We start from the raw sequence: 22,030 nt of genomic DNA, 5'->3' as shown, positions 1-22,030 counted from the left end.
TTTGGATAGGGCTGTGGACTCACATAAGAAGCATTGAATTATATATATATATGTATATGTATATGTATATGTATATGTATATGTATATGTATATGTATATGTATATGTATATGTATATGTATATATCTGTCTATGTATAACTTTCAGAACTAGGGCCACACTGTGTTTCCTTTTCTGACGGTGTCTTGTGGCCTTGCAGGGGGCAGTGAACTCCCATGAGTGGAACAGACAAGACCTCATTTGCTCTAGGTTGGAGAGCAGATGTTCACTGACATTTGCCAGCTACAGTCCTATGGTAAGGTTGAGTGGGTCAAGCGGGGGTTGATTCTCATCATGTATTACTCTAGCTGATTTAAGGGAGGGGAGAAAGGGAACACATTTTAACCGAATGTTGTATATTAAAATAAATAAATTATTGCTTGGATTTCTTTCATTTGTGTGCTTAGTGAGTGAGGTGATTAGATCTTTGGGGTTTATTTTCTAAATATTTTGGACTTCTACGCTTTGTTTGAAGATCTGTTTATATATATGAACACATATACACGCATGTATATATGTAATAGAGTATGGTCAGTGGATTTGCTGGTGGATTTATTTTCTATCAAGGGAATGCTGAGCTTATGATATGTAGATAATGTTTTTTTTTCCACTGTCAAAAAGGCTTAATGAACATGAGAGTGTAGCATCATTGCAAGGAGAAGGGCAAAGATAAGAGACAGGTCTAGAAAGTGGATACGAAGTCACGTTTAAACTGACTGCACACTAGAACTCAAAAATGACATTCTGATGATTTAGACAGCACAAGGCAACTCGTGTGAATTCACTGTATGTGCATATGTGCACATGTATGTGTGTGTTTGTGTAAATTGGACTCCAACTCTTTTTGTTCTTTCAGCTCTGTATAATCTGCAAGGAACAGATAATTAAACATTTTAATTGACAAACTATCACTTTTGTGGCTGCTAAAAGAACAAGTAGGTGAATTTCTGACTGAGGTGGTCAGAGCTCAGGCAGGAATAACTGACAGTCAAGTCATCACCAGCAAAAAGATGAGCTTTGAGACAGACACAAAGTATTCCCTTAAGCCCTGTTGTGTCTGCATTGCTCTTTAGGGTTAGACTATCATAGGTCAGGCCATTGTGTCCAGAGAGCCTTTGTCAAGTACTCTTTGGTGTCTTAGAAGAAAGAAACAGCACAGTGGATCTCAAACTTTGATGCCTGTAGGCTCCTGAAGAGCATTTAAATAAGCATAGGCCTGAGATCTCAGTCCTGGTAATTCTGAGTTTTCAAATCTGAGTTGGATGATTTATGCCTTTAAAAAAATTTCGTAATGGATACAGGTATTAGAGAGAATGTGCCTCTTTTTCACTGTAGTCTCTGTCTGTCTGTCCCTCTCTCTCTGGCTCTGCCTCTCTCTTTCTCTCTGTCTCTGTCTCTCTCTGGCTCTTCCTTTCTTTGTTGGTTCGCTCTGTCTCTCTGTCTCTCTGGCTCTTCCTTTCTTTGTTGGTTCGCTCTGTCTCTCTGTCTCTGTCTCTCTGTGTGTATTCATGCACATACAAGTGTGTCTGGATGTGCTTACATATATAGAAACACACGGAGGCAAAAGATTTATGTAGGAATGTCTTTCTAAAGGACTTCTCCACTTTATTATTCTTGAGACAAGGTCTTGAACCTAATCGGAGCTTTCCATTTTAGATAGACTGTCCTAGGGAGAGTGCGATCTAGGGACCCATCTGTGCCGCAGCACTAGGCTACAATCATGCATTGCCACACCTAGATTTTATGTAATTATTGGGATAAGAATTCAGTTCCTCATACTTGTGCAATGATTACTTTATACACTGAGCTGTCACACTGAGCTGTCTCCCCAGAGGGTTTTTTTTTTTTTTTTGCAGGGGGGTTCATTTGTCTGAGATAGACTTAGACTCTCATTCTGTAGTACAGGTTAGCTTGCCCCTGCTGATCCTCCTGTTTCTGCTGCCAAAGAACTGAGAATGAACTACTGCACACTCAGATAGCTTGGCTTTGAAGGGAAGTTCCCCAGGTTCTCTAGCCATTCAATGTTAGAGGAGGAATGTCAGGTGTATCCTGTTTGTCAGGAAAATGTCACAGATACGGATGGTAACAATAACTAGGGGACTGGGTCTTAGGTCATGAAGGTCGAAGGGTAATGTACACTGGTAGGTTTTATACTGGACAGTGAATAAGGATAACCCTGGGGATGTAACTCACTGTTGGCATTCTTGCTTACCATACTTGAGTTCCTGGGTTAGATCTACTGCAAACCATGATTTAGATAGGAGGCACATTTCCTCACCGCTACATGATTTTTTTTTTCTCTAAGACTAATAGTAAGTAACCAAGACAGGACCAGTAATTACAATTATAATTGATCCCACAATGGCATGTCAGTCAATAGTTCAATTGATTTTCCTTGGGAAGATCATTATGAGAACCTCTAAAAGAGAAGAAAATGTAGTACATCCGATTCTGTGATTTGTTCACACCTACCACTCACCATGTACGGAGGTGGTGCATGGAGAGAAACGTGGTAAGATAAGGAATGGTACATGGATCAAGTTAAGTACTGTGTTGTGCACAGTAGGGTCTATGGAACCAGCTGCCCAAGTGCATGGTCCCATGTACTCTCTCCAAATTGCAGCTCTGGAAATAAAACAAACAACACTGATATATCTCATGTGCTCTTCTTAAAGACAAAAATGAAATTGGGGGAACTCATATGACCTAATCAGAAAAGAAACTGATACGTGCAGAACCAAGAGGACGATGGGGTGAAGGGTGCCTGTCATAGCTTCTCATCACTCAGACTAATCTTTGGTCTTCTCTTCCACTCTTCATTTACTGCAACATGGCATATTTGGTCATATTCAACATCTTAGTTTATATTTTTCCACTGACAGAATAGTTCTTGAACTACTAGCTAGCTATTTTAAGAAATTTTGTTTCCATTATTAATTTTTTAGTTTCTTTCTCCACAAACAAAATATTTAACTTAAATATAGTTCTTAGACAGCACATTGCCAGTCCCATTTTATCTCTGGATATTATTAGTATATTCTCATTTTCACAAAATCATTGAATGTAATGAAGAAAAAGGGGATACAACAGTAGCCACTGTTTTGAACCCCTGTCATGTGCTGGCTTACACTGCAGTAATAACCCCACTAGGAGGTACTGCTGTGGCTGTTTCTACAATGAATTATGAAATATCACATGGCTAGAAAATATTTAAGTATTTTAGATGAATAATTTTAATGCACCACTAATTTATCTGCCCCAAATGATTTCTAGAGAACCCTAAAATATAATGAAAAGGCAGTGCAATAGAAATTCCATCTAGGTTTGACTCTCTGTGTATAGTTTGTAGTCACTGATAAGCAAGACAGTTTCATTTCAGTTTGCCCCAGTTAACTTCATTAGTAAAAACAAATTTATATAATTATGCCATACTGTGTTCTTAGCTTATAATATTTCTGAAAGCATTTGAAAATCTGGATGGTATTCTTTAGTCATCCTGTGTCCCTGTTTCCTAGGTGTTTCTAACCCAGGTCCATTGCCTGTTGGATAGAAAGCTATGGACTTCTTAGGGAGCACATCTCCTTATGTCAAATCCTGCCTGGAAAACTAGAAGCCAGTCTTAGGATTAGACATCATTAGGGTTTGCCAGAGCCTTGCTGTTCTATGAATCATATTATTGTACTAGTGTGAATGTATGTGTTAATATATAGTAATATGTACACATTTATATATATAATCAGTATATCTACTGATATATATATATATATATATATATATATATATATATATATATTAGTTTTTCTCTACCTCAAATTAGAGTGAAAATTTGAATCCATTGCTTTCCTATTCTATAACCTGTTTTCCCTCCTATGGTACATCGTGAGTCTGCTTTTTTGAGCCCCATCATTGTTACATGATGGTTAAAGGACGTGGTTCTATTTTTCCCTGCAATTCTTCAATTGAAGAGATAGATATCTCATGTCGTTTCTACTTTTATTAATGAGATTATTATATAGTCAACTTGCCAGGAGCACAGGTATTGGAAGTAACATTTTCTATTCCAATCATTTAAACTTTGCCAAGTTTATCTTTTCCTTTGGCAGATACTTGAGGTGCTGTCTTTCTATAATTAAACAAAAACACAACACAATTCAGTACTATGAACGTTTCAATGTCAACCCATCTAAAGGTATCCACTCCAAAATTGTGAATCAAACACAAGGTTCTGGGTGGAAGACAGTGGTGTGTACCCCGTCTGGGATACAAACATGTGGTTAGCTCAGGGCTCTCCTTCCCAAGTCTTTTTCTTCCCTCAGAGATGTGAAGGAGGATTGTCCAGGTTATTTTAGGTGCATATGTGGAAGCTAGTACTGGCTCTTTTCCTTACAGGTTTAAGAATGCTTTTCTTATTGGCTTAGCGGTGAGAGGTTTGCCCCTGAGCAGCACTTCCTTCCTGTCTCCACCCAGGCTGCCTTGTTCTTTTCTCTTCTCAGTCTTCTTTTAGATTTTACTAATAAATGGAAGGGCACAATTTGGGGTGGTAGTTGAGATCAGAAAAGCCATTGGTCTGTGCTTTGGAGAAGGTGCCTTGCTCTGGGTACTCTCGTTTGCCCATTATTTCAATCCTGATACCAGGAACTCATGTGCTCAAGTGCATTTATGAGCTGGAGGTGTAGGGGGTTTTGACTGATATGAAATTGGACCTTTCTGGTTTTTATAAGACATTGTCAAGAGAACAACAATGCAGATGAATATGAGTGTGCACGTTTATACTTCCAGCATGTGGAGACAGAAACAGGAGGATTTAAATGGTGAGACATTCCTGGGCTACATAATGAGAACTTGTCCCCAAAATAAGAAAAGGAAGAAAAAGTCAGTTACATGCTGAAATATATTCTGAGAACCTATAGAACTCAATAATAAGAATACAACTTGGTGCTCAAGAGGATGAAAAACACATCCCCCAACAAGACATGAATGGAAAACACTCAACATCACACAATTGCCTTTAAACACTACACCCTCCCACACACAGTGTTATAATCCCCAAACACTGATCCAAAACATCCTCAGGCAGTGGGCTAGAACAACAGAAACCTTCACTGATTACTGGTGGCAATTCACAATAGCACAGCCACCTTGGAGGTGTCTGGCAGCTTGTTGCAGAACTAGATATAGTCTTAGTATAAAATCTAACAACTTGTTGCTTGGTGTTTTTCAAATCAGTTGAAAATCATGCCCTCCGCACACTTACATGTGCATGCACACTTGCACATGTTTGAGGAGTTTGGTTCAGAATTGGAAAACACAGAAGAGACTAGAGTATCCTTAAGCAAGTTAATGAATAGACAAATTATGATGCACACACTCATGGAAATATTATCTAGAGATAAAATGAACAGCTATTTCTTATTAGGGTGGGAAAAATACAGAGGTGACTTAGCATATCACTAGATAAAAGAGACAATATGAAAATGTTTTGCACACACATACACACACAGCAATATGACATTGTGGCAGAGATAATACTAGGGCACAGTAAAGGTCAGGGGTTAGGCAGGAGACAGAAATCAATGAGATGGAACTTAGGACTTTTAGAGTAGTAAAATCATTTTGTACAATGCTACAATGCTGGTTGTCTGTAATTATATATTTGTCAAATCTATAGAAGCTGGAACATTAGGAGTGAAAGGTAATGTGAACTCTGGACTTGGAGTGATCACAGTGTGTCAGGTGCACCCTCGACACCACTGTGATGGAGGATGCTGGAAATGGCAGCAGCTGCCTGCCAATAGTGGCTAAACACATGAGAACTCTCTGAACTTTTCAGTAATTATCTTTTTGTAAATCTAAGTCTGACTTAAAAAGTATATTACAACTTATTTGATATAGATAAGACTATTATAGTTAGCCAGACATAGCCGACTTCATCTTTTGTGTGAGACAGAAAGATGTTATATGACTCCATTCCTCGGATAGGCTTGACTATAAAATCATAGGCATTATTTGATCCTATACCTTCTACCAATATTTTATTTACTTTTTTGTTTGTTAGAAATGCTGTCTCATTGTGTAGACTGCACTGGCTTTGCACTCACAGAGATCTATCTGCCTCTGCCCACGGAGTGCTGGGATTAATGATGACCACCACTATACCCAGCTCTGACTGTGTTTCATTCTGAGGTGACTGGCCAGGAGCTCAGAGGGTGCAGAGAGCCCATCCCTTCCTGGAAACCTGATCCTAGACAGAAAGCACACTGTACCTTCCATGTTACAAAGAACTGTACATCACATTTACCCATTCCGAGTGATGCAATTCTACAATGACTGTTACTTAGAAAGAAAAAAAAAAAGGCAGTCCCTGGAATTCCGTTTTCTTAGAAAACTTCTTCTGTGTTCATAACTTGATTTGGCTTTTAAAGTAGGTTAGGAGAACCAGAAGCAACCTGAAATTGAAGCTGGCAAGTTAGACAGAGTGCTGGTGGGATCTTGTGTATTTTGCAAAATGTTTATAGCGAACACAGAGATAACCACGGGAGGTAGGGCTTGTTTAAGATAAGGGTGGGAGGAGAAATGGGGAAGTGAGTCAGATAGAGAAGAAAGGTCAGATTGGCAGGCATGGTGAGAAGTGCAGCAGGCGATCATACATCTAAAGCCAAGACAGAGCTAGGCAGGGTGCTTAGAGTGAATAAGCTCCTCAGAACATTGCTAGCTGCTCAAAGAAGGGCAGCACACAGCAGGACTGCAGGAGTGGCCAACACACAGCATGACTGTATAATTAACCAGTACACAACATAACTTCAGGAATGACCAGCACACAGAATGACTGCAGAAATGCCCAGCACAGGGCTGTGCACGGCATCTCTGCAGCAATGACCAGCACACAGTATGACTGCAGAAATTACCAGCACAGAACATGACTGCAGAAATGACCAACACACAGTATGGCTGCAGAAATGTCCAGTACAGGTCTGCACACAGTATCACTGCAGCAATGACCAGCACTTCTCTATGTGGGGAGTATGTTGAGAAAAGAAAGAGTGTTTCTAAAACAATTCAGTTCTCAGACAAACGTGTTTTTAATTGGTTATATAATTTTTCAGCTTTGTCTCTAAAATACTCTATTTTAGATGTTTTCAAAGGAATGAGTCTTGGGATTCAGTCTAGCATTTTTGCTCTGTTTTTGTCATTGACAAACTTTCTCATTTATGGTAAGTTATAAATTAGGGACTGGGGTAAACAGCAAAAGCAAATGTAACTTGTCGATTTGCTATTGCCTTACTTTCCAAAGCTTAAATGTGGAAGTTTTCAACTTTGTTTTCAGTTGGACTTTCTAAAACGTCTTACAGGACTTTAAGAGCCTAGCTATTCCATTCAAACATTTCCTTCCCCAGGAGCACGGATGCACTCTCCTCTTCTTGCCAACAGGCATTGCTCCATGCCTGGGAGAATTTATGGTCTTTATTATTATTTTTTGTTTTGTTTTTTTTAAAAAAATTTAAGATTTATTTATTATATATACAACATTCTGCCTGCATGTTTACCTGCAGTCCAGAAGAGGGCACCAGATCTCATTATGGATGATTGTAAGCCACCATGGAGTAGCTGAGAATTGAACTCAGGACCTCTAGAAGAGCAGCCAGTGGACTTAACCTCTGAGCCATCTCTCCAGCCCATGGTCTTTATTTTTGCTTTCATATGCTTATCTAGTTCTCAGCAAACGTTTCCAGAGTCAGGTCCTTATATACATGTTCTTATTAGAACACATCCACGATCGATACACTGAAGTTTCTACCTTTGGTTTCTACTTATCTTTTCAAATTACTCTGGGGCACAATCCCATTCCTTTATAAGAACCTACTTGCCACACTCAAAAGCACAAAGGCCAACAGAGAGTGAATGCTTAAATAGGTCACATGGAGAAGAATGATGTTTTCTTTTAGAAGACATCTACACACTTTTGAAAATTAAAACATAAACAATTATTTACACCTAATAAATTTGTATGGGAACAAACTATTTAAATTCTATTTTCCATTGAGTTATTGATTGCTGAATTATTGTTATAGAAAGAACATTTTCTTTCCACTCAGTCTCAGGAGACTGTGTTGGGTCCCCCAGTCAGGATGAGAAGTTGGCCTATGCAAACAAGCTGTCATTGAGTTCCGGGGCATTAATCATCACAGCACACACATTGCTCTGCTTTGCTGTGTTGAGCCAAAGAGATGATGCCTCTGGCTTCACACTCCTCCACTCCCATCTTCTCTCCTCTCTTCCTTTTCTCTGAAGGCAGTTTTGGTTGCCACCGTAAAATTATCACTAATGCCATATTTTCAAATGCAAATGGTGTTGTTTTTATTTCGGGGACCTTCACATCCCTCAGGTCATCAGGGCATATCCCTACTGGAATTTTGTTTGGAATTTTATAAGTATCAAAGTTACTGTCATGATTAAACAATGCTAATTAAAACTGAAATACGATGGGATGGACTCGAGGTGTTTCTCAAGTCATTAAGTGTTCATAAGCCTGGAGCTGTACCAGCCTCACATACTCTTTTACCATGTCTTCTACCTGCCTTTTACTTATCTTTTACCTTTTGGCAATTCATGCTGCTATTAATTTCTGATGTGTACACTGTCACCACTGCCTCTAGCTCTAGCATTAATATATTCATTTAGCAGAGAGCGTCAGAGGGTTTGAGAGCTGGGGAGTACAAGCAACCATTAGTGGTCACTCTCTTTAGAGAGCTAAGACTGAAAACCAAGAAAAAGATTTTTTGACCCTCAAAGAGTAGAAAACTTGTGTAAATAGACAGAGAGCCAACCTATCATAATAGGAGAGCTATCTGTGCTATGACATCATAGCATATAAGAAAGATAGTTCAGGTGCCTTTTGGAAAGAGTAGTCAGGGAGCATCCCTTGGAGCAGTGATCTAGAAGGAGAAGAGTTTAAAACCGAGAGGCATTCTGCTTCTAGGCCCCCCTCCATGGGATGCACTGGGATTCCAGAAACATGCAGACCACAGAACAGCTATCACCCGAAGTAACCAAGCCAAGTTTTGGCAAACAATGGAGAAATGAACGCCTTAAATTTCTATTATCTTGCTGACAATGTGCAGCATTTACAATCCCCCTGCCTCAGGAAGCTTGCAAGACCAGCTGAAGTTAGGACACGACTTTGGTAGTCTCGAGTCATAGAAGAGAAGAGGCAGCTGTAACACCTCCGTGATCTGAGAGGCTAAGAACACAAGAGGTGTTTAACCACAATGTAGGCGATGGGGGCTTTATTTCTTGATTTACTGAAGTAACGCCACACTTGGTGGCCTTCCTGTTGAAGTGGCCTTGAACTGATGACCTATGATTAAATGGTGCTTCAAGAATATCATGGTACTTGGCTCTCTGTTTCCTGGCATGGTTTCCTCTTCCAAATGAGAAGAAAATGACTGGGAAGCCTGGGGCTGATGGTGTATCATACAAATTCTATGAACAGTTTATCTACTGATGGAATTAACTGCTTTCCAAGTATCACAGAATCCTTGTAGGTGATTTCTCCCCTTCAATAACTTCATATAGGGCTAATTAAGGACTCTTCACGCCCTATGCAATCATTCCCCTGTGTCATTTAGAATGTTGAGTGTGTGATTTGCATGGCCCTCTCCATAGTTCTTATAATTCCCACACACATTCATTTATATTCACTACACAGAGACAGGCCAGAGAGATTTTGTTACTAGTACGTCTCTTTGTTTACTTAATATCACCTCCATTTTATACCAAAGGGGATTTCAGAGGCTAAGCTAATGAAATTCAGAAAGCAATCCCTTGACCACACTCTGCACAATTCCCCTGTCTTTTAGAAAGTTTTCACATGAAAATATTTATTGTGACGACAATTATGTTACAGCTGAGGAGCTGGGATCAGTTAGAGAATGAAGCCACAGATATATTTGCATGAGATGAAACACTCGGGTCACCAGGCACAAAGTCAAGGCAAGCCACACTGAGAGGACCAAAATAATGTTGCATGTGTTTCTAAGCTACACGGGTAGGTTATATCAAACAGGAAATAACAGGAGTAGCTGGAGTCACAAAGGAACTTCACTCTGAGTGTACAAACAGTGCTGTTATGCTACTGACCTGAAATAATAAAATTCAAGTGGCCTTCAGTGATGTAGTTACCATGGTTTCATTCTCATATTGGGCAATGTCCTGGGTAACTCCCCTGTTTCCTCTCCCTTAAACTCCAACACTTCATATTTCTAGGTAGAACATGGTTTTTCCCCTTTGCTTTTGGTTTTTGTTTTTTTTTAAACAAAATTTTTAAAAAACAGAAGATACTTTGTGTAAGAAGATAAATGACCCCACTCTGTCTTTTAAGCGACCTTTCCTACCCTTTAGAGTTTGGCAGGGGAAAACTACATGTAGAAAGAAATGAGAAGATCTGTGCTCTTTTGACACACTTGAAACTACTGAGTTTTTTTTTTTTAACTTGGGGGAAAGGTAAGTGTTAGGCTCACAGTTATTGTAAACACAGATCTCCTTGGTCTGTGGTTGACCAGTCATCTGTAATACGCAGACAACATTGTCACGCCCAATGGAAACAGTGAAGAAAGGGAAGCAACCTGGGGAAGTGGGAAGGCTGGCTGAGTGCACTGCTCACAGTGGTCTTTTGGCATTTGGAAAATGCAGAAGTTAGCATATTATTTTCAAAACCTGACTTGCCTCCCTTTGCAGGGACACCTGCGAATGCTGTTGGTCTTTAGATCTTTGCTCTAAGGATGCAAAAGGATGTCTTTCTTCCTAAAGCAAGTCTGATTCTGTCCACGTCAATAATCTGTACCTCTGGGTTACTTGAGGATTTCTACTAACATTTTTTTTGTGTGCTTGTTATTGTCTCAAGTATTTCAATAATCATTTAAATCAAACAATACCTGGAAACATTATTATTTTCATACAGACATAAAATGGAGGCATACAGAAACTGTATCTCCATTGCATGCTGCCCTAATAGGAAACTTATAGCATTATTTAGTCTTGTCCTTTATCTCACCATATACATTCTGTTTATCCCAGTGTCCATGTATCATATACATTTATTTTCTGCTTATGGTTTTCTCAAGACACTTAAGTTATTTCTTGCCATCTAATGGTCATTTGTGAATATGCTTATCTCCTTGAATTGACCTTAAGTTGTTGGAAGTATAGGAGATTGTTTTTTAATACCGGTCTGGTCATATGCTTATTAAGAAATGAGCTCAAGGGTTAACAGCTTACATGACCAACAATATTCATTTTGCCCACAGATCTGTAGGTTAGCCTGGGCTCAGTGAACACACATTGTCTTCACTATGGGATAGCTGAGGTGGTTCAGAGGCTAAGGGTGGCATTATTTAACAGGTCTATTGCTCACATGGTGTACTCGATCTTGTTCTCAGTTGGGACCTCAGGAAGGGCTAGAGCTGGGATCTTTATGCAGTATTTCTGGCTTTCTCAGAACACAGTGATTGGGCATCCAAAGATCCTAAAAGAATCAGAGAAAAATCTTTTATTTGCCTGTGAACTTCAAAATGTTTCCTTACTGTGGGCTTGGCCAGATTTCAGTGGAGAGAATGTCTCAAAACCCACCATGTAAGGATGGCAAGTGGAATAGGATATAATGATGGTACTGTCTTTGAAATATATCTTAAGACCAAGTAGACTTTCATCTCAGAATCATCTCTCCATGCTTTAGACTTTCATTTCTCAGTTTTATCAATAGTACATTTCAATTAATGTTTAGCAAATATAAGTGTTGAATAAAAATTTAAAGGAGGCAGCTTTCTGCTCTGGCTGGCTTAAAACAGAAGATGTGTAGCTCTTAGAGAAATCCTTGTGCAGAGTCTAAGATCCCACTAGGGACAACTGGTAGGGCTTGCCAGGAAAGGCATATATAGTTATGTCTTCATCTCAAAACTTCTTGGGGCAATGAAAGGATGTGCTAGTTTGAACTTCTAAAGAACACACACGTTCGGAATCTCAGTGAGTGAGACCATCCATAAACCTTTCTACAGAAGCATTCCTAAATTGCCCAGTGCCCTGATGTTTGAAAGTCATTACATCAGCAGAACAGAAAAAGTAGAAAAGATGAAAACCAAAATGTAAACATTAGTTTTGTGTTGACAATAAAGTTGGCCTTACTCATCATAGGTGCTTCTCGAAGTAGAGCAAGAAGAACTGCTATCACTGTTGGTCTTCTCACATCATGAGTAGGTCTGCAGCACCAGGTAAGGCTTCCCGTTAAAGAGCATCTCCTGCACCAGCCTTGCAGCATCAGTTGAGAGTGGGGAAAGTATATAGGTAGATGAAAGGGCATAGTCACATACCTGTTCCAGAACTTATCTCTGTTATGGCTTACCTTGTCTTTCTTATCCTTCTGACTTCTCTGCAAAGTTCTTCATCCTCTCTTTCATTGGATCTTCTAGACTATGCCAATTTTTGCTTCTTTCAGGGCATTGGTACAGTTGCTCATTCCTGGTACCCCATCACTTAAAATGATAACCTGCACATCAGCCTGGCTCCTGAAAAATCTCTCCACAATACACTTGTGTGTGTGTGTGTGTGTGTGTGTGTGTGTGTGTGTGTGTGTGTAAAACACTCTCTGTCTTCCTTCTTCAGAGTCTTAATTTGAACATGCCAATTCCATGGGCTGTTCTCATGTTTCTATTTCGGCTTAAGTAGAGTTAAGGCTAGCAACCAGTAAGCACCTGTAATAAGGACTTGAGTCAGATGTAAAGCTGAAAAAGAACTTAATATGTTCATGTTTAACTATATTTGGAAAAATCTGTCATATCAACAAAGACAATATCATTTCCTCACTTTCTCTGCCTAGGTGTGCACACAACTACAGCCAGGAGTCTGTTTTCTGGTTACTTGTAGCAGTGGGCTGTGGTGTAGTGTATGTTAGTTCCTCACTCAGATGGGCTGTCAGGGTGATGTTTGTTCCTGGCGTTTGTGGCTCTTTTAGTTTTTTGAAGCATTACCTTTGAATATACCTTAAAAGTAAATTTTACATACACATCCATCATTGTTTGCTTTGGTCTTCAAGAAATTATATTCAGCAGTAGAGTATGACTTCATGGTAGTTACTGGAAATTTCTTCAGATACAAAGAAGCAGCAGCTCAAACATGAGTGTCATAATATCATAATGTCATGAGAACCTTTGAATATTTGGGTCAGATTCCCTGCTAGAAAATTAATCTAGAGGGCTGTTTGGATTCTCAGTTCTCTAGCACAGTTCAAGTTGTGGCTTCAAGAATGATTAATTTTGGAAAGCTACAAGATCTTGGTACTTACTGACTTTTCATTGCCAATGGCTTCAGTAGGGTAAGAGGGAAAGAAAATTAAATTTCCCAGTGTGGCAAGGTTTTGTGGTTTAATTTCAGCTCTTGGAGCTGAATCCTGTTTGTTGGAGTTTTGTGGCAATGCTGGTAATAAAAAATTGAGGTCAGACAGCGAAGCATCTTCTTCAGACACATTGCCATTGTCATTGCTGATGATATCATTTTCCCAGTCCCTGATGATGAGTCAGAATTCTCGAGTCCCTCTCTTATGTCTCCTTAATTGCCAACATCACAAAGTGCTAACATCCCATTGCGTGTGTTTTGGAGGCACATCTCACTGCTACTCTCAACAGCCCACCATTGGTGTAATTCAAGTGATTATCACCCATTTTTAATCTTACATAGCAGAAGCTGAGCTGCCTTTAGCATCCCCTCCTTGCTATAGATCCACCACTAAATCAGTTATCCCAAAATTAGTTTACTTCTATTAAAAAAAAAAGTAATTTTTACTTTAATGGTAGAATCAAGTCCAAAGTACCTAACATGGAGATATGGACCTCATCCGCAATCCCCAGTAAGGTACTTAGTTGTAATCATGTACATACCACACTCAATGAATACCAAGTTGCATATGTTTCTGGTCCTTTCATTCAGTTTTCTCCTCTTGTCAGCTTCCCTGACAGCCCTCACTCTGGCCACTGTTCCTCACTGTTAAAACTGTCCTCTCTCAAAGACAACTTCTGTTCCTGTCTAGAGCCTTGGAAAGAAATTCTTTTGTCCTCCTCCTGCTCTGTCCAGGTAAACAGCAGAGACATTTTCCTAGATGGCCTCAAGCTTCTACATCCTTAGTGTCACTTTCTTAGAGTTGGAGGGTAGGCATCAGCCTTAACTCAGTGGAGTTCTTTGGAATTGAGTTTTCACAGATTCTTCTTGAGAAGAGGTTAAGTTTAATACAGCAAATGCTGTACAAATGTATAGTCGGATTGCTATCCAATTACTCAAATTACATTTTTAAAGAAAAAAATCCCTCAGAGTGTGATTTCATAAAGGCCGTTTAAAACATAGTAGACTATGAAGTTAGGTCATTAGGATCACATAACAAGCACCTTGTTATCTACTGAGCCATGTTGCTGGCCCATAACTAATAACCCAAATCTTCCCTCTACTCGAGGGTATAGCTTTCATAGCTGGCTTTCTTTGTACATTGAAACTGTCAGTTTCCTGCTTCAGTTTTGAATGGTGTATCATTTTCCCATCAGTACCTTTGAGTATTTCATAATGTTTTGGGTAATGCTATTCATAACAGCCCCGCTATTTGGCCTCTACAACATATGTAGCTAATGTATTGGGCACAGCTCTTCCTTTGAAGCTGGTGGGAGCTTTGTGTGCACAAGATGAAACATGCAGCAGGGAGGCGGGGCGTGTCTACCTTCACCTCTACTGGACTCTTTCATCACCATGGAAAAAAAAGTGTTCCACCCTTCTGTAGATAAGAATCTCTTTTTGTACATTTCCTATATTTAACACTGAGACTAAATGTAGTAAAGCAACAACAGCCTTTCTCACCACATCCATGCAGATAAGTGAGTCAGGCAATTAGGACATCATGGTAGAAATTGTGACCTGCAAACTGATAAATTTTGATAGTGTCTTTTAGCATGTTCTTGATGGTAAATGCAAGGAGACAGATTAAGGCAATTTCCTTTGCTCCTCAACCCCTCTTACAGAAGGAGGACAAACTCTATTTCATATTGGCCATTTTCTTGGTTCTTTGCTTGTTAGGACTTGAGATATGGAGGCTTTGGCTCAGCCACATGGCTTAGTTCTTCTGTTTGGTCACTGGATCATTTTCAGTCTTTTTCCTCTGACATCTTGTGTGGAGTTTCTGATGGTCTGTAAATTGCCTTGGAAGTCCTTGTCAATATTTAATGGACTTCTCTTTCAGCAAAGAGCCACCTCACCTTACCTGATTGCTCACCATCACTGCAAGTTTGTCCTTGTTTGGATTCTGAGAGCTTACTTCCTCTAAAAGGATGTATAACAGAAGGTCCTGTGAAAATCTGACCACTTTGGACCCCTGTCACTGAGGTAATAGTTTCTTCACAGTTTCACAGACCAGACCTCTACAACATGGGACAGGCTAAAGTGACTGAAGTTTTTATACTAAAGTTCTCCTAAGTGCTCTAGACTTACTGGGCAAAGTTGGATTTTTCCCTCATCCAGATCAGCTCCAGTTGCTCTGTTTAAGAAACTAACTAATCTGGAGCTAGGTAGTGGTGGTGCATGCCTATAATCCCAGAACTCAGTGGTGGATGCAAGTGGATCTCTGTGAGTATGAGGCCAGGCTGGTCTACAGAGAGAGTTCTAGGATAGGCAAGGCTGCACAAAGAATCCAAAATAAATAAATGAATACATACATACATACATACATACATACATACATACATACTCAATCTGGAAGGGATGCTCCAAAGACAGGTGTTTTTGTTGTGGGTTTGTTTTGTTTGTTTGTTTGTTGTTTTACTATAATAAGTTGCCATCAGATATGGTGGTGTATACTCGGAATCCTGCACTCAGAACAGAGGCAGGAGAATCATCAGTTCCAGGCCAGCCTGGAACACCTCAAAAAATTAAAAACAAACAAATAAAATGAACTCTGAGAATAGTAGTCTTCCAACACAATCTGCAGAGGACTGACCACTGGGAATAGATAGGAAGTGCCTTCTAAATACTCAGTTCTGTTGTAAGTATGGGATAAATCTAAAGGATGCTTCATAACCAAGACATTTTTATTGTGGAATATATTTATGCTTTCTAATTGATTTAAAATTATTTTCTACGTATTGTTGAATATACTTTCTTTAAAAAGACAGCTTTTGGGGGGGGAATGCAAATAGAAAGTTTTTGTAAAGATTACCCACAAATTCTTTCTTTTAAATAGACCAATGCTGAGCAGAAAGACTGTGTCAATGCTATATGTGCTTTAAAAAACTTAACATTATAACAAAATAACCTTACATTTTTTTCTCAGCTTCCCACCCTAGAAATCAAGAGTTCAGGATGGGGAAATATCCATTAGTGCATAAGAGCTCTTTCATAGCCGCGTGGTTCCTCAGAAAGGGTATGCTAATTCATGTGTGCATATTGACTATGATCAATTCTATTTCTTTGGTGTGTTTATCTTATTATTTTAGTTTTAAGTAAAAATTTACTAACCATGATTAAATATATTTCCAATCTTCTGTTAATCATTCCAAGTAGTTGAGTTAAAAAAAAATCAAAGCTCTAGATTTATTTAAATCCAAAGGACATGGAAGGGGGAAACCTGGATTTCATTTAAGGCTATTTTCAATGGGCTTCTTCCATGTACCTGAAGAATGAAGCGATTTCCCCTTGCTCTTCTATAATTAGATTTTAGCATGGAAGACTTTTTTTTTTGTCAGAATAGATGTCAAGTAATTTGGTAGATGTTGTAAAATCAATCAGAGTCTTTAAAAATTTTGTCCTGCCAAGACTGTGAAATACATTTGTACATATTCATTTTTGAATTGATGGATGGGTGACAGGCAGTAGGCAGCAAGACGGAGCACTAAACGCTCCTTGTGTCAGGCTTCAGCAGTCTCAGCAGTCGGATCTGCACCACATGAAAAGGCATAGGAAAAGAGCGAAACCAGAAATATGTATGAGAATTTGGTCTTAAGTCAGGAAATAGCAGCAAAGAATTATTTTTACTGGGAGATACAGAAAAATAGTAAAGCTAGAAGGCTGAGACTTTTGATGAATAAATGAACCGATTATTTTATGTTTTATTGAAAAGTTACATTATCTCATGCCATGTTGAAGTCTTAGAGATGAGCTGAAAGAGAATAAAAATGAGTGAAGGGCTGGAAGGCTGATTTCATGAGGCAAAATGAAAAATAGGCCAAGCTCAATTGATGATCTTCCAGTAGACGGCGGAATGTTTCTGTGGGAAGAGTGGTATTCTGGGAGGTCGAGGGCTGATCCTCACTGGACAGCTCCTTCCAGTGGCCTATTGTATCTTCATGCAAGTGGCTGTTTCTTTGTCAAACTGTCCATTTCAGTCAAATGTGGTGTTGCATAAGGCAAATGTCCTGTCTTCTCAGCTTCTAATTTCATCAAAATAATACAAAGCAAGCAGAGGTGCGGAGTGCCTGGAGTCCACCTTGCTAGAGAAATGCATCATTTGTACAGCTGGGGATGGATGCACGTAGGTGTTATGGAGCATCTTCAACCTGCGCTGTCGGCATGTGTGCAGTACTCATTTCTTTCCTTCTCACTACAGAATCCCTTGTGTCTTTTGTATTTGCAGTCATGTCCAAACATCAACTCTGAAACAGAAAGAATGAAAATAGAAAAATTAATGCCAGTTCAGTTCCTTCTGTGGCATCTCATCCTGTCCTACTTTTCTCTCAAACCTGGCTTGCATACCAATTTGGTGTGTTTCTTTGCAAATCTTGTTAGAGTTTCTGCAAGAAATAACATGTTTGTTTGTTTGTTTGATTTTTTTTAAGGAAAAAGAATTGCAGTTATAAACCTTTATAAAACTTACAGACTACAGTGCTTAAAGCAAACCACACTTAAATGTATTTCTCTCTGCACCCAAGTCCTTCAGGAGCCCCTGGAACAAGTAAATAATTAACCATCTACTGCTTGCTTGGAAAATGGTGCAAAGCTCTTCAGGGCACTGAGGCAGCACTAGATAACTAGATGATCTTGTGTTCTCTATAGTTCACAAATTTCATTGTATCATTTCTTCTCTCAGCGACATCACATTTCAAAACTGGAGGAAGGGGAAGCCTAGATTAAACCAAGGTGTTTCAATTGAAAACAACAGAAGTCACTCTACCTCCACCCTGTTTGTATGTCCCTAAACACTCCCAACATTCACAACAGACAAATTACACTTTATTTTTCAACCCGAGGGGTTCACCTGTTTAGGTGGTTTGGTTTTTCAGTTTCCTGGAACAGCGAGCCACCTTCCAACAGTGAGACTAAGAAGCAAAGTGTGGCAAGTGGCCAGCAAGGGACACGCTGAGGGGCTGAAAAACATCCAGAATGAAACTCATGAACTATTTATAATTTAAAGGGAACACTGATCTTTTTGGAAAAGTCAAATGAGATATACAGGCAATAAAACAGTGAAGGAGGAAATTTCAGATATAAAACAGGCAAGGCTACTTCAAAGGAAAGACTGGTGGTCCTAAGTCCACATGGACTTCAGTCATCCAGGGGAGTATACTCAGAAAAGCTTAGTGCTTCATGCAAATTTGAGAAAGGTGAGGACTATGTTAATGACATCACCTCAGTCTCTTTTGTTTACTCTCTTGGAGCCAGGCCACAAGGAAGTCATGGCACACTGTCAGGCCTCGCTGTCTCTTCCCCTTAATAAACTACCTGGGTTCTTATCTGTGTGTCTCTACAGACTTCTAAAGTACACAGGGACACGGAACCTTCAGTGTCTGACCTCTAGACTTACATCTGTATCCATGAGAGGATCAGTAGTTGCGAAATACATAAAGTTAATTATAGTATGTGTTGATTGATTAGAGCTATCCCTACATCTAAGAGAAGATTCCTAACACAGCTCTTCAAAGCATTAGTGAGCAGACTGTCTATGGTAAGGGAGTCCACAGGGTAGCAAAAGCCCACCTTGCAGTCCCTGGATTTGCAGGTGAAAACTTGGAGTGAATAGAAGAAGAGACACCCCTTTGTGGTTAAGCATATAGCATGCTGTATATAGAAAGATTTTTGTTGTATGTTATGAGCTAGAAAACATATGTGGCATGAACACAGAGGTCTTGAGACAGCTACCATTTAGAGAGATGTACAGCAGCATAAGAAAGACTGGGGAATATTAGCAAGCCTCTTCCTCGTTAGTGAGTAGTGTTGTCTTACACACTGACTGTGGAGCTGAATGCCATCTCCCAGAGAGGAGCGACAGATCGATACAATCTGGCTGCTTCTTCATTCAGTTTCTTAGCTCGTGGCTAAGAGCCAGGGATATATTTTGCCGTCTTTGTTCCTTACTGCACACGTGCTCTGGCAAGCAGCTGCTATGCCTTCTTTCACTGCTCAGCCCTGATCAGAGTCCTTCAAGAGGTCCTAGCAAGAATTTACATCAGCCCTGGCCAGTAATTACTGTCTCTTTCCAGACACAACTCTTACACGTTCTGCATTTTAATGCTCCAGTGCTGTAGAGTAAGCAGGGTGAGGCTAAAATGCTTACTGTCATAATTGTTACTGCCAGCAGCAAACAGTGCATCCTCTCAGCCAGGTATAGGGTGCATGACTGTAATCCTAGCTATAGGATGCACATACAGGAAGATCTGGAACTCAAGGTCAGCCTGGGCTATAGTACATCATGTCTCAAAATATCTAAAAGAAAGGGGTCAAAAGGCATCTTTTCTGTATGTAAAATGGTCAAGGACATCTTTTTCAGATGGTGCTAAGATAAGTTGCTGGCATTTAAATGATTATACCTGGCCTAGACTGTTATTTACTGGCATCCCAAGTATTTAATAATCACATCCACTTTCCACTTGTTCAGCTGTGTTTAAACAACATGAATTTCTAGGGGAGATATGATATCCCCGTGTTTCCCCAAACATGCCTATCTTTCATCCACCAAGCTGCTGAGTGTCCTACCAAAGGAGCATGAGATACAGTCTGAAATAAAATTCTTCAGTTTAGTCTCTTTTATCTGCTCCGTGTCCTTCCTCATCTCCCCAGAAGCCCCCTTGTGAGGTTTAATTAAATCAACTATTAAAAACTTAAAATAGTTTTATTTTTCCATTTATCATCTGGTCATCCAGATTTTATCACAACATTGCTTAAGGCAGTGGGGAGGTGTCACAAAAATATATAAAGTGAGGTCACTATCTCTGAATGGTGATGTGAGTAAGGAAGTGGGTATGCGTCAGAGGCTGTGTGTGTATAACTGAGGCAAATGGAGAATTGTTTAGGAGTCCAGGAGTGGTAAAGACACATAACCTGCTGCTAGTATAGACAGATACTTCAGAGGAGGGAGCATCTGAGGTGAGCCATGTAGCGTGCCTGCAATTCAATGATGAGTGATAAGAAAATAGCTTAAAGATACTGAGGTGTGCTTCTCCTAAGTGAGCCGTCAGAAGGAAGGTCATTACATCTTGCCACAACAAGCCCATGTGTTTAGATTAAAATTAGTAACTGAAAAAACATGTAAAACTACATTGTAGATGGGCTTGAATGTAAAGACTGGGAATTAAGACTTAATTTGGTAGGTATGTCACAATATGTTCAGGTAACAACATTAGAAAATAGATAGCTGGGGACACTAAATAGAGGAAGACCATTTTATGTTTGGTGTATGTGTGTGTGTTGTGCTGAGGACAGCCTTGAGTTCAAGACAAGAAGGAGCTAGATGGGACTGTGGGACATTCAGAGGAAGAGGTGATAAAATATGAGGTCCTATCATATAAAAAGAGACTCTGAGAAAGATGGGCTGGCAGATTGTATCTGTCACACAGCACTGCCCCAGATAGTCTGCTTCCATCTATAGCTTAGCGTATGAACATCTCGTGGCAAGGCGAAGGCTGTAAACTATACTTCCTCAACTGTGTTGCACATCTTCTGAACTTTATATTTGAGATATTAAGATACTTCTTATTACCTTTAAACATACTCAGTGCAATATTTTTTCTTCTTTGAATAGCAGTTAGTAAATCAATGGTACTTATTTATTACTGTATTTTAGATTTGCCTTAAAATAGTCATATTCATTGCAATTAAGACAAATGGTCCAGAGTATAAATTACATTTAAATATTAAAAACACCATGAATATTATTCAGCAAGAACATACATTGCCCTAAGTAAATAATCACAGGAAATATATCAACCTCCAGAGCTTAAAGCAAATTATGAATGCATTCATCACTACTTCCTGAGATCTCTGATGAATGTGTTTCTCTTTTAAGTGCTGGGAGGACACAAATAAAAAAGAGCAATTTCTTGGACCGGGGATACATGGCTGGAGTTCAGAAGAAGACAAGATAGACACACTTCACTTGAATAAGGCAGAATGTGATGAATCATGGGAGGTGTTTTGGAGTGTCTGTGGAAAGAGGCTTATTGCTTCTTGGGACATCAAGTGGAGCTTGGAGAGAGATAAGAAATTTAAGATGAGCCTGGGAAGATAAGTACCAATGTTGATAAAAATGTATGAATTCCAGTTAACCATGTGTTGTAAACAAAAGTGAGAAACTGGAAAAAACCCTGTGTGTTCATGAACAGAGTCAGGGTAGTGTCACTGGAAGAAAGGCTGTGGGTAATAGCCAGGGTAACGATCCTGGGAAACTTGGAGCAGTTATATGTACTGGACATTGTGTGCCCCACATGATGATACATAGCACCACTGGTCCTGATGTAGAAGCTGAGCTGAGCACAGTGAAGCTCAGATCAATGAAGTAGTTTGGTCAGCAGTGTAAGGACCTGTGTTTCACTCATTGACCTTCCTTATTCCTTTTCTAAGAAGGCATGTGAAAGGGTACAAGCACAGGGACATATGGCTGGGAAAGAATGCTGGCCAAAGGCCAGAGGAGTTACAAAACACGTGAAGAAATCTGAATTTAATTCTGCTGCTAAAATTATGTAATTTTCTGGACTTGAAAAAT

General features: G+C 39.5%; 1 protein-coding gene across 4 annotated transcripts in view; it reads left to right on the top strand.

Moving 5' to 3' along the window:
- Nucleotides 1–22,030, top strand: part of Cytip (cytohesin 1 interacting protein) — a 62,259-nt gene that overhangs the window by 1,433 nt on the left and 38,796 nt on the right. For 2 of the 4 annotated variants that reach the window (XM_076928760.1, XM_034495604.2), the window contains exon 2: nucleotides 200–295. In XM_076928760.1, the coding sequence (XP_076784875.1) occupies nucleotides 262–295 (34 nt within the window). In that variant the 5' untranslated portion in view covers nucleotides 200–261. Of the gene's footprint in view, nucleotides 1–199; nucleotides 296–12,225; nucleotides 12,303–15,304; nucleotides 15,448–22,030 lie in introns of those variants that run through there. The other 2 variants (XM_076928758.1, XM_076928759.1) reach the window with 2 other exon arrangements.

Source organism: Arvicanthis niloticus, chromosome 2 (genome assembly GCF_011762505.2).
Source record: "Arvicanthis niloticus isolate mArvNil1 chromosome 2, mArvNil1.pat.X, whole genome shotgun sequence".
Taxonomy (NCBI): Eukaryota; Metazoa; Chordata; class Mammalia; order Rodentia; family Muridae; genus Arvicanthis; species Arvicanthis niloticus.
Note: the sequence above shows the minus strand (reverse complement) of the source record. Positions and strands in the feature narration are given on the sequence as shown.